This window comes from Microcaecilia unicolor, chromosome 5, assembly GCF_901765095.1.
Source record: "Microcaecilia unicolor chromosome 5, aMicUni1.1, whole genome shotgun sequence".
In the NCBI taxonomy this organism is placed as follows: domain Eukaryota; kingdom Metazoa; phylum Chordata; class Amphibia; order Gymnophiona; family Siphonopidae; genus Microcaecilia; species Microcaecilia unicolor.
Genome location: NC_044035.1, coordinates 81,584,141 through 81,602,645, shown reverse-complemented (window position 1 = coordinate 81,602,645; position 18,505 = coordinate 81,584,141). Strand labels below are relative to the sequence as shown.

Below are 18,505 nucleotides of genomic sequence, written 5' to 3'. Positions count from 1 at the left end.
CTTAACATTTCTAGAGCGCTACTAGGGTTACGCAGTGCTGTACAAATTAACAAAGAAGGACTTTCCCTGCTCAAAGGAGCTTACAATCTACCTCTCAGTGAGGGAGGACGCATGACCGTGGTACGTGGATTAGTGGTATGTGGATTAGGGAGATCCAAGAAATTACAGGCCGGTGAATCAGACGTTCATACTGGGACAATTTTTTTCTGTCCGGAGCGTACTACCATAGCTGGTGGACTCCTATATTCAGAACTTTCTATATTCAGAACTTACCCAACTATGGAACGCCATAGAGATAGGGTTGGAGTTTGTAGCCCTATTTAACTGGTGTCCTTGGTCACCCTTCCTCTTCTCCTCAGGATCCAGAGAATGGCTAGTTTTTTGCTTATGCATTAACCGGTCATTTTCAGCAGTACTCTCTCTTCCGTTCTTTTATAGATCTAAGAGGATGTTCATTGCGCTCTTAGGGTCATTTCATTCTTACCTAGACGACTGCCTAATTGGAGAAAGTCTTATCAGCAGAGTTCTCAGGTCACGCACCGGGTGTTGCATTTCTTACAGTCTCTAGGTTGGGTGGTGATTGTAGCCAGGCCTCTCATTTGATCTCTCATTTGATCTCTCATCAGATATCTCTGATTTTCTCTTTGTTTAGTCAGGTTGGCGCACAGTCTTTTGTCTCCTCTGCAAACATCCCAGTTTATATTTTTCTTGGTGACCTTGGGCCTTCGGCCATTTCCTCGCTCTATTCTGCAGAATGCAATTTTACTTTCTAATGCCCAAGAAGGAATTTTCCTTCATCCTATTGCGAATCTCAGGGTCATCAATCGCACTATTTAAGTGTCATCTAGTTATCTCAAGAACCTTAGTTCTGTCATTGGGATGCTTCGTGCAGTACACTTTTTGGCAGAAGCTTGTTTGTATATATTTTTTTTCTGGGGGACCTCAGCAATTCGTTTTACCTTCGGGTGAATTTTGTTTTCCCTACTGACAAACAAGGCGGAGAGAGCTATGTTGGTCCTTGCCATGGCAATGGGTTATGTCATCCGCCAAGGAGGAGTTAAGAGTATACTCTTGAGTTTGTACTCATTTTTTCTTAGTTGTGTCACCCTGCATTTAGGTGAATGGACTCTCATTTTTTCAGCCTTACTTCCTCACTGCGACACTTCAGGGCTATCTCTTTTTGCCTTCAGGCTCACGAACATTTCTTGCTTCTTCCGTTCAGCAACAGTCTTGACGGAGACAGGGACAGATGCCAACGTCCAGCAGGGGTTTTTCAGCCTTCTTTATGCGTTTCTTCCATCATCTCACTAGGTGTTTACGCAGAACCAAGGCACCCTTCTACATCCGGACCCCCAGTCACTCAAACTTATGGCGTGGTTACTGGGTCTGCAACATCTTTGATATTTTCGCAGGAAGTACTTCAAGTTTTAATTGCTTCCAGACAGAAATCTACATTAAAGTCCTAGGAATCAAAGTGGCGACGGTTCACTCTGTGGTACTCCTCTCGCCACTTCATTCCACAAACAGTATCCATTTTGCATGTTTTGGAATATCTTCTGCATCTTGCGAAATCTTGTCTGTCTTACTCATCCATTAGAGTTCATTTGGCAGCTCTATCAGTGATGCATGATACTGTTGACAACCGCACGCTTATGCAGCATCCACTGTCAAAGCGGTTTCTTAAAGGAGTCCTGCACCTGTACCTCCCGCTTCGTCCACCAGCTAGGTGAACTAGGTGAACAGACTCTTAAAGTTCTGTTTTCTAGTAGCCATAACTTTTTCTATAAAGTTTTCCTCTTCAAGCAGTGTTTCCCAGTAGCCATTGCAGCAAGTAGATCTATGTGTGGAATACTTCTACGGTTGGTAACTTCTTTTCGGTCTGTTGTAGTTTAAAGTTTTCACCTTTCCCAATCGGTTTTTTCTTATTGGTTTTGTCCTTCTAGCCAGTAGGCGTAAAAGTTTTTCATTGTTTCTAACCCGCTATATCGCGAAGGATCAAGGAAATGAGAATGTCTATTTCTCTTCTCGCTGAGAGGGCAGTTCCACAGCGTATTACAACATATTCCACAACTTCAGAAGCGGGCTCTATTCTTACTATGGCGATTTTTGGTGCTCTCGGTGCACATTGGTAAGTTGGCAACTTAGTCCTAGTTTCATTTTATTTTGCTCATTGGGACACACTACATGTTAGTTGTCGCCAGGTGGCCTATGCAGCATGAACATTTCTCTGCAGTTTTCATAGGGTCCCTCCCTTCAGATTACTGCTTTGGTACTTCCCATCAGTCCAATCCTGGTCCGGTCCGGAGGGATGCTAAGGAAGGAGAAATTAGATCTTACCTGCTAATTTGCTTTCCTTTAGTCCCTCCGGACCGGACCAGGCCCCTCCCATGTTCTCTCTACTCTTTAGCTTCTTTTATTAAGTAGGAAGTGTATTCAGTAGGAAGTGTATTCATTCCTTTACGATTCGTGGAACAATACTATATATATATACAGAACTTTACGTGGTCTATACCACTTCTCTGGTGGTTGCTGGTGAGCTCAATTGCTGGAATCTATCTATAAAACCTTAAATACGCCATACCACTTCTCTGGTGAGAGTTGTGGCTGAGCTCAGTTGCTGGAAAATCTATAAAACCTTAAATATGATTTACCGCTTTTCTGGTGAGAGTTGCTGGTAAGCTCAGTTGATGGAATATATATAAAATCTTAAGTGGGCCATACCACTTCTCTGGTGAGAGTTGCTGGTGAGCTATAAGACAAGTGAGCCATACCACTTCTCTGGTGAGAGTTGCGGGTGAGCTATATTATACGTGAGCCATACCACTTCTCTGGGGAGAGTTGCTGGTGAGCTATAGTACAAGTGAGCCATACCACTTCTCTAGTGAGAGTTGCTGGTGAGCTGTAATACATATTGGGCCATACCACTTCTCTGGTGAGAGTTGCTGGTGAGCTCTGATACTTGGCATTGCCGAGTGCTTTGTGGCTGCTAGGATTCCATACGGCACAGAAGGTCTCTCTTTCTTTCCTGCTTTGTTATTCAAATACTGAGGCTAAGGTCACATGGCCAGGGCTCCTATTGGCTCTCTAGAGTCAGAGTTTTTTCTCAGTCTCCACCTGCTGGTAGGCGAGCACAACCCATCAGTCCAATCCTGGTCCGGTCCGGAGGGACTAAAGGAAAGCAAATTAGCAGGTAAGATCTAATTTCTCCTTGTTGGAGGTAGTGGAGACAAAGACTGTGTCTGAAATGAAGCAGGCTTGGGACAAGTACATAGGATCTGTAAGGGAGAGGAAGACATAGATAGCATGGATGGACAGATTCGATAGACTATGTTGTCTTTTTCTGCTTTATTTTCTGTGTTTCTTTGTCAAGAAATGCAGTGTCAAAACAAAAAAAAAACTGTGATAGAAAGAGACAATAGTTCTCATTGTATAGGGTGTCACAGGCCTGATTAACAGTCATTTCCAAGTACTCTAGAAGGAAGCACTCTACTATTACAGTGAGTGTTAGCAGTAAATTTGAGATATTGAGATCATGCTGTACGTGCCCTGGCTTAGGAATGAGGTTCATTATCATTGTCGTATATACATTTGGAGACATTTCCCCTGAAAATTAGCTTAGCATGTCGAGCATATTTTGTTTTAAATTTCATTACCTGGCCACTGTTTAAAATTAGTGGAGAAAAAATAGCTCCATGATGATTGATGGTGCCATCCTGGTTCAGTTTTGATACATGATTATAGTGTCAGAATAAAACTTTCTTCCTTTTCTAGAGTCCCTCCCTCAACCCATTCATATGGAGAAGGGGTAGGGGGGTTCAGATGTTCTGCAGTGGTAGACTTGTTGTTTTAAAGTGTAACACCTGGTGACTGAATTGCATGGTATGTGATTGCAGTGTCCTGGAAGGTACTGTTGTGTATGGTCCCAGGCCCAGAACTGTCACTGGACTAAAGTGAGTGAGTTTGGAGGAAATATAAAATAGTGAAAGAAGATTACTTATTATGTAGAACAAACCAACAAACTTTAGTGTCACATTTTGAAAATGCATTTTTTTTTTAGGAGTGGCAATGAAGACAAAATGATGGCTCTTCTTACCCCTTTAAACGTCAATTGTCATGCGAGCGATGGAAGAAAGGTACGTGCAAGACCTAAAAAGTATAATGGTAATAGCTAATTTGAAAAATTAAAATGTGTCAGCATATCAAAGTAGATTAGATATAGGGGAATCTTGTAAATCTAATGTGTTACACTTAGAACTGTAGTAGTGAGTGAGAGTGCTTGATCTGCTATACACTAGCACTACTTTCACAACTGTGCTCTGAGGCACATCAAACAGTTGAGGGCTGCAGTCCCGGTTAGAGCTGGGTTAATATACTGGGCGTTGCGCAAACATATGATTGTGGACCCCTACCACAAACCCCATTTACTTCTTTTATCAACCCTCCTTCATCACATTCTTTTACCTGCCCTACTCTCCCCAAGTTCTTAATTTCATTGCTTTATCTACCCCCACCCTTCTTCCCCATCCCTGCCAAGTCTACCACACTTCCCCCATGCTGTTTCTGGAAACGCAGGACCTAGTTTTGGGTGCTGTGGCAGTAGCAGCTTGTGAGTGAGCGGGGAGAACCGTGCAGACACATGCTTTATATATAGAGTGACTGAGAATCAGGAAGCTGGGCAAATAATTTTTACCTTTCATTTGCCTGTGGTACAAACCAGCGATACGAAGGGTGGGCTCTCCCAAAGGATAAGATTTATGGGCAGTGTGTCTGAGGCATACATTTAGAAGTTTTAAGTATCAAAAAGGCTTCAAAAATAAAAATAAAATGATAGCTGTTTTTTTTTTTTTTGTACTTCTGAGATGATACAGACAGAGTGGAGGCAGTATTAAGACAATTTCCAAAAGAAGTTCCCAAAGTAACTAGTTGTCTGGTTAAATTTTATAGACTGAAACTTTCACTTAGTATGTACACAGGTACTCTTGTATCAGTGGACTTCACTCCAGCCTAGATTTTCAAAGGGAAGCTCATATGATATTCTCACTAGAGAAGAATTCTAACATACACATGCTCTTTCAGACACATGTATTCATAATGTGTTATCTTCAAATACACACACATATGCACGTAGGGATGCTAAGGATAGACCATCACAAAGAGATTTTTTTTCAGACAGTGTATAAGGGGTTATACATACTTAAAGTGTGCTAAGCAGCTAGTGCATGAGTTAGCATGCACTGTTCGCATATGAATGCAGTACATAAGAACATAATCGTTGCCATACTGAGACAAACTGATGATCAGTCGATCCCAGTATTCTGTTTCCAACAATGCAGAATCCAGGTTTTATACTTCTTATCGTAAAATTAAGCAGTGGATTTTCCCAAGTTCATCATAATAGTGGCTTATAGACTTTTAAAACCCTGCTAAGCTAACTGCTTTTACCACATTCTTTGGCAACAAATTCCAGAGTTTCAGTATTTTCTCTGGTTTGTTCTAAATTTAGTACTTTGTAGCTTCATTGCATGCCCTCTAGTCCTTGTATTTTTTGGAAAGAGCAAACATGCGATTCACGCCTACCCGTTTCACTCCACTCAGTATTTTATAGACCTCTATCATATCTCTCCCTCAGCCATCTCAAGCTGAAGAGCCCTAGCTGCTTTAGCCTTTCCTCATAGGGAAGTCGTCCCATCCCCTTTATCATTTTAATCATCGTTCTCTGTACCTTTTCTAATTCTGTATCTTTTTTGAGATTCGGTGTCCAGAATTGCACACCATATTTGAGGTATGGTTGCACTATGGAGCGATACAAAAGCATTATAACAATTTCATTTTTGTTTTCCATTCCTTTCATAATAATTCCTAACATTCTATTTGCTTTCTAACTGCCGCTGCATACTGAGCAGAGGGTTGCGTAACCCTGGCAGCGCTATAGAAATGCTAAGTAGTAGTAGTAGTATTATCAACAATGACATCTACCTAGGTCCTTTTCCTGGGCGGTGACTCCTAATGTATAATCTTGTGTCACATAGCTATAGTTTGGGTTCTTTCCCACACGTTTCATTTTGCACTTGCTCACGTTAAACATCTGCCATTTGGTTACCCAGTCCCCCAGTCTCTTAAGGTCATCTTGCTAATTTTCACAATCCTCTTGCGATTTAACAACTTTGAATAAGTTTGTTTCATTAGCCAATTCAGTTACTCCATTAGTTATTCCCATCTCTAGATCATTTATAAATTTTAAAAAGCGGTTCCAACATGGACCCCTGAGGACCCCACTATTTTTCTTTCTCCATTGAGAATACTGAGCTTTTAACCCTATTCCGTTTTCTATCTTTTAACCAGTTCTTAATCTACAGTAAGACATTACCTCCTAATGATCAGGTAAGGCCTAATCTCTCCTAGTTTACAGAGATTTGATTCAGCCCCCCCCCCTCCCCCCCACACACACACACACACTCTCTCCTCGGTGAAGACTGAAGAAAAGAATTAATTTAATATCTCCGCTATGGCCTTGTCTTCCTTGAGTGCCCCTTTTACCTCTTGGTCATCTAGCGGTTCCACTGATTGTGTTGGAGGCCAATACACATAGTAAAACTTTTTTAGGTATATTAGAAGCAAGAAGCTGGTAAAACAATCTTGTTTTCAGAGTCTTTGTGAATTCATTCAGTCATTCATTTCAGTATTTACACACCGCTTAGACCTAAGCAGTTTACAGTTTCATTTTACAGGTACTGGATCTGTCGCTAGTGGGTTCACAATCTAAGTAGTACATTGTACTACTGTTGTACCTGGGACAACGGAGGGTTAGGTGACTTGCCCAGATTACAAGAAGCTGGAGAGGGAATTGAACCTGGTTCCCCAGGATCTCAACCCACTGCCGACCATCAGGCAGCAGCAGTAGTTATCAAACCCAGTTCCCCAGGTCTGCAACCCGCTGCACTAACCATTAGACGCTTTGCATTTAACTTGCCGTTCTTTATTCTGTTTCTTATTTTTAGTCAGATGCTTCTTCCATTTTATGAAGGATTTTATTTTAGCTCTAATAGCTTCCTTCACCTCGCGTTAACCATTCCGGCTGTCGTTTGGCATTCCTCCTTTCTTTTTTTTAATGCATGGAATATACCTGGTCTGGACTTCCAAGATGGTGTTTTTGAACAGCATCCACACCTGATATACATTTTTGACCTTTTTCAGCTGCTGCTCTGTGCTTTTTTTGTTTGTTTATTTTACCATTCTCCTCTTCTTTTTATCATAGTCTTCTTTTTGAAAGTTAAATGTTAATGTATTGGATTTCCTGTGTGTACTTATTCCAGAGATTATAACAATTTTGATCATTTAATGATCACTGTTAAGTAGTCCCAGCACCATTACCTCCTGCATCATATCATATGCGTTCTACTAAGGGCTAGGTCTAGAATAGTTCCCCTTCTTGTTGGTTTCTGAACCAGCTGCTCCATAAAGCAGTCCTTGATTTCATCAAGGAATTTTACCTCTCTAGTATGCCCTGATGTTAAATTTACCCAGTTAGTTTTGGGGGAATTGAAACCACCCATTATTATTATATTCCTCAGTTTGTTAGCCTCTCTAATTTCTGCTTACATTTCTGCATCTGTCCATTTATCCTGGACAGGTGGATGGTGGTACACTCCTATCACTATCATTTTCTCATTTACACATGGAATTTCAGGGGTTACAAGATGTTTTGTGTCCTGCAGAATTCGATTCCAGGCCCTCTTTAATGTATAGTGCTATCCGTCCACCAATTCGGTCCAGCCTATCGCTGCGATATAATTTGTACCCTGGTATGACAGTGTCCCATTGGTTTATCTTCCTTCCACTAGGTCTCAGAGATGCCTATTATCTATCTTTTCATTTAGTGCAATATATTCTGATATATTTCTTAGGCTTCTGGCACTTGCATACAGACATTTCAAACATTGTTTGTTCCTATTTACTATGTGCTCAGCAGTTGACTATGATAATTTGCAATCTGCTCTAATTAACAAACACTTAGGGCCCAATGAACAAAGCTTACTGTGCTTGCAATATTTGCTTTAGACTGGTTGTAGCAGCTATCGATAACCCTATGCAAATGTTTTACAGCAAGCTCATTAGAATTAAAATGAGCATTCAGAGCAATGCACATACATTTTCTTGCACTGAATGCCTACCTTTAACGTGCACAATTTTTCGGCAGGTCCAAGCTGTTGTATGGGGACAACTTGGTGGAGCAGTCTGTTTGCATTACAGTTTGCTGTACTGTGTAGAGTACTTGTGTTAAGTTGCCCAGCCCTCGGCAGACAAGGGCTAGCAAATGTAAACAAAGCAAAAAAAAAAAACAACCCCTCCCCCCCCCCCCCCCCCCCCCCAAAAGACACAACACTTGAGCTCAGCAAACGATTCACGGGACAAAGCATTTTCTTTGTAAACTTACCCCCATTCCAAATTCTTAAGTTACTGCAGTTGTTTTACAGTAGTCTTCTAAATGAAATAAGATTTTATATCTTAAACACACGTATACATTTTCTCTGTTTTAGCTGGTCATGTGCATCATAGGAGTGGAAAGCTGAGCTTTGAAGGTGGAAATGCATGCACAGAACATCGCCACTTACCTAGAGACCGATCTGCGCATGTTCTAGGCGCTTTCCCTACTGATCTGCTTACAGGTTTTCCGTGCATCTCATTTGCATGCGATTTCCTTTCAGCAGCGGTCTCTATTTCAAAATTGTTAAGTTCAGCCGCAGATATAAATGTGCATGGTGTTTAATGGCAACTTTTGTGCATTGGGGCCGTGGTCTACTATGGTCTTTATTGCAACCTCTCTATCAGGATGCTCTTACTTCCCTGTTTTGGTGATATGTTTTAATGATACCTTATTCTGAACCATGCACATTTGAGCAACTGTTGGTCTTCCCCCAGTTTCTAGTTTCAACTGTTGGTCTTCCCCCAGTTTCTAGTTTCAACTGTTGGTCTTCCCCCAGTTTCTAGTTTCAAAGGTGCTCTATCTCTGAAACAAGAAAAAAAAAGTGGATGCTAGCAGTCTGGATAAGGTAGAGCCCATCTTTTCAGAATAGGCTCCCCCTTCCCTAGAATGTTGCCTTGTTCCTAACATATGTAAAACCCTCCTCCTTGCACCATCATCTTATCCATGCGTTTAGATTCTGGAACTTTGCATTTTTCTTGGGCCTTCCCCTTCTCCTTTTGTTTTGTTTTTTTTCTTGGAGGTTCTGGATTTCAGCTTTCTAATTAACAGCCTAAATTTGGCTTCAGGAACTTCTCTCATACATTTTCGTATGTCATTAGTTACCCACATGTACCAAGAGAGCAGGCTTCGCCCCAACACTGTCTAAAATCTTATCTGTGATGAGTGAGGTCTGCCACCTTTGCAGCTGGCAGGCAAGTGACCATGAGGCATATTTTCAAAGCACTTAGCCTTCAGAAGTTCCATAGAAACCTATGGAACTTTGGAAGGCTAAGTGCTTTGAAAATATGCCTCCATGTGATCCTCACGTCCACCAGCCACCCAGCTATCTACATGCCTAACAATTGAGACCCAACTACAAAGATGTCCTAACCCTTCCCTCCTTTGCAGAAGTCCCCGGAGAGACATCCTCGGTGCATGCAAATATTGTATCCCCTAGAGCAGTGATGGCGAACCTATTGCACACGTGCCAGAGAGGGCACGCGCGCCGTCGCTGGTCTGCCCACGCTCCCTCCCTCCGAGCACCAGTTCGGCCGGCCTCCCGCCCTCCCTCCAACCAAACAAGCATCAGGCCGCCCGCCTGTCCTCTCTCCCTCCCGTCCCAGCACCAGGAACCCCCCCTCCTCCTCTGAAATTTAAAAAGCGTACCGTCCTCGGGGTTAAGGCAGCGTGCAGCAGCAGCGAAGCGCGTGTTCTTCGCTCAGCGTGCCTTCGGCCTTCCCTTCTGTCTCTCAAGCTCTGGTCCCACCCCTCATAGGCGGGACCAGAGCTTGAGCGACAGAAAGGAAGGCCGAAGGTGCGCCGAGCGAAGAACACGCACTTCGCTGCCGCTGCACGCCGCCTTAATCCTGAGGATGGTACGCTTTTTAAATTTCAGAGGAGGGGGGGGGTTCCTGGTGCTGGGGAGGGAGGGAGGGCGGGTGGGCTGCCTGATGCTTGTTTGGTTGGAGGGAGGGCGGGAGGCAGGCCTGGTGCTGGGTAGGTGGGAGGGAGGCTTGGTGCTGTGTGCTGCTGGGTGGGAGGGAGGCCTGCTGCTGGGTGGGAGGACGGCCGGCCTGGTGCTGGGTGGGAGGGAGGCCTGCTACTGGGTGCTGCTGCTGGGTGGGAGGCTTGATGTTGGGTGCTGTGTGGGAGGGTGGCAGGCCTGATGCTGGGTGGGTGGGTGGGTGGGAGAGAGGCTGGGTGCTGCTGGATGCTGGGAGGGAGGGCTGCCTGGTGCTAGGAGGGAGGGAGGCCTGCTACTGGGTGCTGGTGTTGGGTGGGAGGGAGGCCTGATGTTGGGTGCTGGGTGGGAGGGCGGCAGGCCTGGTGCTAGGTGGGTGGGAGGCTGGGTGCTGCTGGGTGCTGGGAGGGAGGGCTGCCTGGTGCTGGGAGGGAGGGCGGAAGGCTTGGTGCTGGGTGGGAGGGAGGCCTGCTACTGGGTGCTGCTGCTGGGTGCTGGGCGGGAGGGAGGCCTGATGTTGGGTGCTGGGTGGGAGGGAGGCAGGCCTGGTGCTGGGTGGGAGGGAGGCCTGGTGCTGGGAGAGAGGGCTGCTGGACATGGGTGGCTGGAGGGCAGGGCAGGGGGAGAGGAGGGTGGCTGGAGGGGAGGGCAGGGGGGACAGGAGGGTGACTGGAGGGAAGAGGAGGGTGGCTGGAGGGGAGAGGAGGGTTGCTGGGCATGGATGGAGGGCAAGAAATGAAGAAGAAAGGAGGAAAGTAAAGAAATAAATGGAAAGGAAGCCCTGGAAACGGAGTTAAGAGAACAGATAGAGAGCAGCAGAATCAGAGATTGGACCAATATGGATAGAAAAACAAAATCACCAGACAACAAAGGTAGAAAAAAATCATTTTATTTTCATTTTAGTGTTTGGAATATGTCTAATTTGAGATTTTACATCTGCTGTCTTATTTTGCACTGGGTATACTGGAGCTGTAACAGCTTACAGAAATGATTTATAATGAAAAAAAATCATGTTATTTTTTCCTCCTATACTAGTATAATATTTTCAATGATGTCTATTTATATGCGCCATGGCTGGTGTAAGGGGTGTGGCTATCATAGGGGTGGAGTCATATGTGGTAACCCCGCCCATAATGAGTACTGGCACTTTGCGATAAATAATTCGATTTTGGGTTGCTGTTTGGGCACTCGGTCTCTGAAAGGTTCGCCATCACTGCCCTAGAGGGCAGGTCAGTGAATCTTCTCTTTCTTTAAATGGATTCTCTTGTAAAAATAATTTTTCAAATTTTGCCATGAAAAGATTGGTTAAAGAAGGTGCTACTTTTGCACCCATGGCTGTCCCTTTTACCTGTTTATAATAGATGTCTTCAAAGTAAAAAAAAAATTACTTCATTGCTATAGTAATTAATTCCATAATAAATTCTATTGGTATCCTTTTTTCTCCGAGGACAAGCAGGCTGCTTGTTCTCACGACTGGGTGACGTCCGCGGCAGCCCCCACCAACCGGAAAGAAGCTTCGCGGGACGGTCGGCACGCAGGGCACGCCCACCGCGCATGCGCGGCCGTCTTCCCGCCCGTGCGCGACCGCTCCCGCCAGTTCCTTTTTTTCCGCGCCTGGAGAGAGTCGTGCTTTGCCGCTCTCTCTACTTCAGCCGCCGGATTCTTGCGATCGCGTATACGCGGATCGCGCTTCGTTTAATTAATTTCCCTTTAGTATTTCTCTGTTACAAAAAAAAAAAAAGAAAAAAGACTGCGCGTGTGGAGCACGCGCTCCCCTTTTCCCTCGCTTCCAGCGGGGACGCCTCGTTGCGGCCTAGTGGCCGCTCGGTCGGCTAGTTTTTTCGTGGTGTGATTTTAGCCACCATTGCCGACTTTGACTTCGCCGACGCGATTTTTCCGTCGATGTCCTCGAAGGTCCCGAGTGGATTTAAAAAGTGTGGTCGCTGCGGCCGGCCGATCTCGCAGACCGACACCCACGCTTGGTGCCTCCAGTGCCTCGGGCCGGAGCACAATCTCAAGTCGTGTGCGCTGTGTCTCGGTCTCCGGAAACGGACTCAGGTTGCGAGGCAAGTTCTGCGGGACCGTCTTTTTGGAACTTGCGCCGGCCCCTCGACGTCGACCTCGACGGCATCGGTATCGAAGGCCGGATCTTCGGTACCGGTATCGATGCCCGAGACATCGGCACCGATGGCAGCGACCCCAGGAGAACAGGTCCCGTCGGCCCGCCGGTCCGCCGGTGAGAGTGGGGTTGAGAGGCCGCGTGGGCTGTCGGCCCCGGTCACTCCCTCAGCTCGTGAGCCACGGGACCGAACCCTGTCGGACCCGGTACCTCGAGACCGAGGGGGATCGACCTCCTCCTCCTCCATGCCCTCCGGCGCCGGTGACGTGCACCGGAAAAAGGACAAGAAGCGCCGTCACCGGGAGCCCTCGGTGCACCCTGAAGGGGAGTCGACGCCGAAGCGTCATCGTAGAGAGGAGAGATCTCCGTCGGTGGTGGAGGTACCGACGCGTCGGGGTTCCGGCACCTCGGTGCCGTCTCCTGGCCCCCAGCAGCTTCTGGCACCGACACCCTTACCGGCCCCACCGCCTTTCCCGGCAGCGGGCCTGGACGAGTGCCTCAGAGCCATCCTTCCGGGGATCCTGGAAGGGCTGATGCGCCAGGCTGTGCCGGCGTCGGGGGTGCTTGCGCCCCCGGCGCCGATGACTGTGGCGCCGGCGAGCTCTAGCCCGGCGCCGGGGCTGTCGACACCGCCGCCGCTTGCGGTGCCGGTCTCGACCGCCACGCAGGTGGAGTCCCCGTCGACGTCGATGGAGGGAGCTCCGTCCCCGCCGGCGCGGGAGTCCACCGCTCGACGACACCGAGGCCTCGGTGCCTCGACGTCGAGCCGGGCCCGGTACCGGACTCAGCTACATGAGCTAATGTCCGATACCGAGGATGAGGACTCGTGGGGGGAAGAGGAAGACCCGAGATATTTCTCCTCAGAGGAGTCTACGGGCCTTCCCTCGGACCCCACGCCATCACCGGAGAGGAAGCTCTCACCTCCTGAGAGTCTCTCCTTTGCCTCCTTTGTGCGGGATATGTCCATAAGCATTCCCTTTCCCGTGGTCTCTGTGGAAGAGCCGAGGGCCGAGATGCTCGAGGTCCTCGACTATCCATCACCACCTAGAGAGTCCTCCACGGTACCGCTGCACAATGTCCTGAAGGAGACGCTGCTTCGGAACTGGGTGCGACCACTAACTAACCCCACCATTCCCAAGAAAGCAGAGTCCCAGTACAGGATCCACTCTGACCCAGAGCTCATGCGGCCCCAGTTGCCCCATGACTCAGCGGTCGTGGATTCTGCTCTCAAGAGGGCACGGAGTTCGAGGGATACCGCCTCGGCGCCCCCGGGGCGGGAGTCTCGCACTCTGGACTCATTTGGGAGGAAGGCCTACCAATCCTCCATGCTCGTGACCCGCATCCAATCTTACCTGCTCTATATGAGCATCCACATGCGGACCAATGTGCAATAGCTGGCGGACCTGGTCGATAAGCTCCCGCCGGAGCAGTCCAGGCCTTATCAGGAGGTGGTCAGGCAGCTGAAGGCGTGCAGAAAGTTCCTGTCCAGGGGGATTTTTGACACCTGTGACGTGGCATCTCGTGCTGCGGCCCAAGGTATAGTGATGCGCAGGCTCTCATGGCTGCGTGCCTCTGACCTGGACAACCGCACCCAGCAGAGACTGGCTGACGTCCCTTGCCGGGGGGATAATATTTTTGGCGAGAAGGTCGAGCAGATGGTTGACCAACTGCATCAGCGGGAAACCGCTCTCGACAAGCTCTCCCACCGGGCGCCTTCAGCACCCGCCCCCGCGGGCGGGCGTTTTTCCCGGGCCCGGCAGGCTGCACCCTATTCTTTTGCGAAGCGTAGGTACAACCAGCCGGCCCGAAGGCCTCGTCAGGCACAGGGACAGCCCCAGCGCGCTCGTTCCCGTCAACAGCGTGCGCCTAAGCAGCCCCCTGCGCCTCCACAGCAAAAGCCGGGGACGGGCTTTTGACTGGATCCATGGGAACATAGCCGCCCTACAAGTGTCCGTACCGGACGACCTGCCGGTCGGAGGGAGGTTAAAATTTTTTCACCAAAGGTGGCCTCTCATAACCTCCGACCAGTGGGTTCTCCAAATAGTGCGGTACGGATACGCCCTGAATTTGGCCTCCCTGCCTCCAAATTGTCCTCCGGGAGCTCAGTCTTTCAGCTCCCATCACAAGCAGGTACTTGCAGAGGAACTCTCCGCCCTTCTCAGCGCCAATGCGGTCGAGCCCGTACCACCCGGGCAGGAAGGGCAGGGATTCTATTCCAGGTACTTCCTTGTGGAAAAGAAAACAGGGGGGATGCGTCCCATCCTAGACCTGAGAGGCCTGAACAAATTCCTGGTCAAAGAAAAGTTCAGGATGCTTTCCTTGTGCACCCTTCTGCCAATGATTCAGAAAAACGATTGGCTATGTTCCCTGGATTTAAAGGACGCATACACTCACATCCCGATACTGCCAGCTCACAGACAGTATCTCAGATTCCGCCTGGGCGCACGGCACTTTCAGTATTGTGTGCTGCCCTTTGGGCTCGCCTCTGCCCCACGAGTGTTTACAAAGTGCCTCGTGGTGGTAGCGGCCTACCTACGCAAGCTGGGAGTGCATGTGTTCCCTTATCTCGACGATTGGCTGGTCAAGAACACCTCGGAGGCAGGAGCCCTCCGGTCCATGCAGTGCACTATTCAACTTCTGGAGCTGCTGGGGTTTGTGATAAATTACCCAAAGTCCCATCTCCAGCCAACTCAGTCTCTGGAATTCATAGGAGCGCTGCTGAATTCCCAGATGGCTCAGGCCTACCTTCCCGAAGCGAGGGCCACCAATCTCTTGGCCCTGGCTTCGCGGACCAGAGCGTCTCAGCAGATCACAGCTCGGCAGATGTTGAGACTTCTGGGTCATATGGCCTCCACAGTTCATGTGACTCCCATGGCTCGTCTTCATATGAGATCTGCTCAATGGACCCTAGCTTCCCAGTGGTTCCAAGCCACCGGGAATCTAGAGGATGTCATCCGCCTCTCCACCAGTTGCCGCACTTCACTGCTCTGGTGGACCATACGGACCAATTTGACCCTGGGACGTCCATTCCAAATTCCGCAGCCCACGAAAGTGCTGACGACGGATGCATCTCGCCTGGGGTGGGGAGCCCATGTCGATGGGCTTCACACCCAGGGTCTGTGGTCCCTCCAGGAAAAGGATCTGCAGATCAACCTCCTGGAGCTCCGAGCGATCTGGAACGCACTGAAGGCTTTCAGAGATCGGCTGTCCTGCCAAATTATCCAAATTCGGACAGACAATCAGGTTGCAATGTATTACGTCAACAAGCAGGGGGGCACCGGATCTCGCCCCCTGTGTCAGGAAGCCGTCGGTATGTGGCGTTGGGCGTGTCGGTTCGGCATGCTTCTCCAAGCCACGTACCTGGCAGGCGTAAACAACAGTCTGGCCGACAGACTGAGCAGAGTCATGCAACCGCACGAGTGGTCGCTCCATTCCAGAGTGGTACGCAAGATCTTCCGAGAGTGGGGCACCCCCTCGGTGGATCTTTTCGCCTCTCAGACCAACCACAAGCTGCCTCTGTTCTGTTCCAGACTTCAGACACACGGCAGGCTAGCGTCAGATGCCTTTCTCCTTCATTGGGGGACCGGCCTCCTGTATGCTTATCCTCCCATACCTTTGGTGGGGAAGACCTTACTGAAGCTCAAGCAAGACCGCGGCACCATGATTCTGATAGCGCCCTTTTGGCCCCGTCAGATCTGGTTCCCTCTTCTTCTGGAGTTGTCCTCAGAAGAACCGTGGAGATTGGAGTGTTTTCCGACTCTCATTTCGCAGAACGACGGAGCGTTGCTGCACCCCAACCTTCAATCCCTGGCTCTCACGGCCTGGATGTTGAGGGCGTAGACTTCGCTGCGTTGGGTCTGTCTGAGGGTGTCTCCCGGGTCTTGCTTGCCTCTAGGAAGGATTCCACTAAAAAGAGTTACTTTTTCAAGTGGAGGAGGTTTGTCGTGTGGTGTGAGAGCAAGGCCCTAGAACCTCGTTCTTGCCCTGCACAGAACCTGCTTGAATACCTTCTGCACTTATCAGAGTCTGGCCTCAAGACCAACTCAGTAAGGAATCACCTTAGTGCGATTAGTGCTTACCATTATCGTGTGGAAGGTAAAGCCATCTCTGGAGAGCCTTTAGTCGTTCGATTCATGAGAGGCTTGCTTTTGTCAAAGCCCCCTATCAAGCCTCCTACTGTGTCATGGGATCTCAACGTCGTCCTCACCCAGCTGATGAAACCTCCTTTTGAGCCACTGAATTCCTGCCATCTGAAGTACTTGACCTGGAAGGTCATTTTCTTGGTGGCAGTTACTTCAGCTCGTAGGGTCAGTGAGCTTCAAGCCCTAGTAGCTCATGCTCCATATACTAAATTTCATCACAACAGAGTAGTGCTCCGCACTCACCCAAAGTTCCTGCCGAAGGTGGTGTCGGAGTTCCATCTTAACCAGTCAATTGTCTTGCCAACATTCTTCCCCAGGCCGCATACCCGCCCTGCTGAACGTCAGTTGCACACATTGGACTGCAAGAGAGCATTGGCCTTCTACTTGGAGCGGACACAGCCCAACAGACAGTCCGCCCAATTGTTTATTTCTTTCGACCCTAACAGGCTAGGGGTCGCTGTCGGGAAACGCACCATCTCCAATTGGCTAGCAGATTGCATTTCCTTCACTTACGCCCAGGCTGGGCTGACTCTTGAGGGTCATGTCACGGCTCATAGTGTCAGAGCCATGGCAGCGTCAGTGGCCCACTTGAAGTCAGCCACTATTGAAGAGATTTGCAAGGCTGCGACGTGGTCATCTGTCCACACATTCACATCACATTACTGCCTCCAGCAGGATACCCGACGCGACAGTCGGTTCGGGCAGTCGGTGCTGCAGAATCTGTTTGGGGTGTAAATCCAACTCCACCCTCCAGGACCCGAATTTATTCTGGTCAGGCTGCACTCTCAGTTAGTTGTTCTTCGTAGGTCAATTCCTGTTGTTTCCTCGCCGTTGCGAGGTTCCATTGACCTGGGTTCTTGTTTTGAGTGAGCCTGAGAGCTAGGGATACCCCAGTCGTGAGAACAAGCAGCCTGCTTGTCCTCGGAGAAAGGGTATGATACATACCTGTAGCAGTTGTTCTCCGAGGACAGCAGGCTGATTGTTCTCACCTACCCTCCCTCCTCCCCTTTGGAGTTGTGTGTTTCATCTTTTGCTAGTCATTCAACTGGCGGGAGCGGTCGCGCACGGGCGGGAAGACGGCCGCGCATGCGCGGTGGGCGTGCCCTGCGTGCCGACCGTCCCGCGAAGCTTCTTTCCGGTTGGTGGGGGCTGCCGCGGACGTCACCCAGTCGTGAGAACAATCAGCCTGCTGTCCTCGGAGAACAACTGCTACAGGTATGTATCATACCCTATATGGAGTTCTACTCATTAATGCTTCCCTAACTACAATAAGTGCTTCATCCTGAGCGATATTTGTGTAAAGGGTCTCCACATCAAGTGTTATACCAAAATAATATCGTCTGGAATCCATAACTGATTTAACATATTAATTACATATGTGGAGTCCCTAGTGTAAAATGGGATAGAAGGAATAAGTGGCCTTAAAAAAAGAAAAATATCCATAAATTTAGATAACTGTTCCAAAAGTGAACCAATGCTGGAGACAGTTGGTCTCCCAGGAGGATTGCTCAAGGATTTATGAATCTTGGGAAACATAAATAACGAGTTCGAGGATATTCTACTTTCAAAAAGTCACCATCTTTTGGTGTCAGGTAACATGCTTGCAAGCAGATTAAAATAGGGGCGTCAATTCTAGTTTTTAAGGAGTTTGTGGGATCCTTTGATATTGGCACATAAAAGTTCCTGTCATCTAATTGTCTTCTAATCTCTCTCAAATACTGATCCTTATCCATCACTACCACTGCTCCACCTTTGTCAACTTGTTTGATTACGATATTAGTATCATTTTTAATGTACCAGTAGCTCTCCTTTCTTCTTTGATGATGTTGTTCTTTTGATAAAATGGATTTCTCGTCCTACTTTCTATGGTTTCTTTATCTTTTAGAACCGTTGTTTCAAAACCTTGTATCATCGGAGGAATCCACACACTATCCTTTTTAATCACAGATTCATTTCTTATCGGTATACTTTCTTTTGAGAAGAAATCCATAATCCTTAATTTTCTAATCAATTTAAATAAGTCAGTCCATGTGTTGAGAGCGTTATACTGTGGTGTGGGTACAAAGGACAAACCTTTATTCAAAATGAATGACTCATTG

The 18,505-nt window shown here is 48.1% G+C and overlaps 1 protein-coding gene across 1 annotated transcript in view; it reads left to right on the top strand.

The window, feature by feature from the left end:
• The window catches only part of TNKS2 (tankyrase 2), a 163,499-nt gene that overhangs the window by 34,096 nt on the left and 110,898 nt on the right, over positions 1-18,505 (top strand). The window contains exon 5 of the mRNA XM_030203045.1: positions 4,058-4,133. Within this exon, the coding sequence (XP_030058905.1) occupies positions 4,058-4,133 (76 nt within the window). The remainder of the gene's footprint in view (positions 1-4,057; positions 4,134-18,505) is intronic.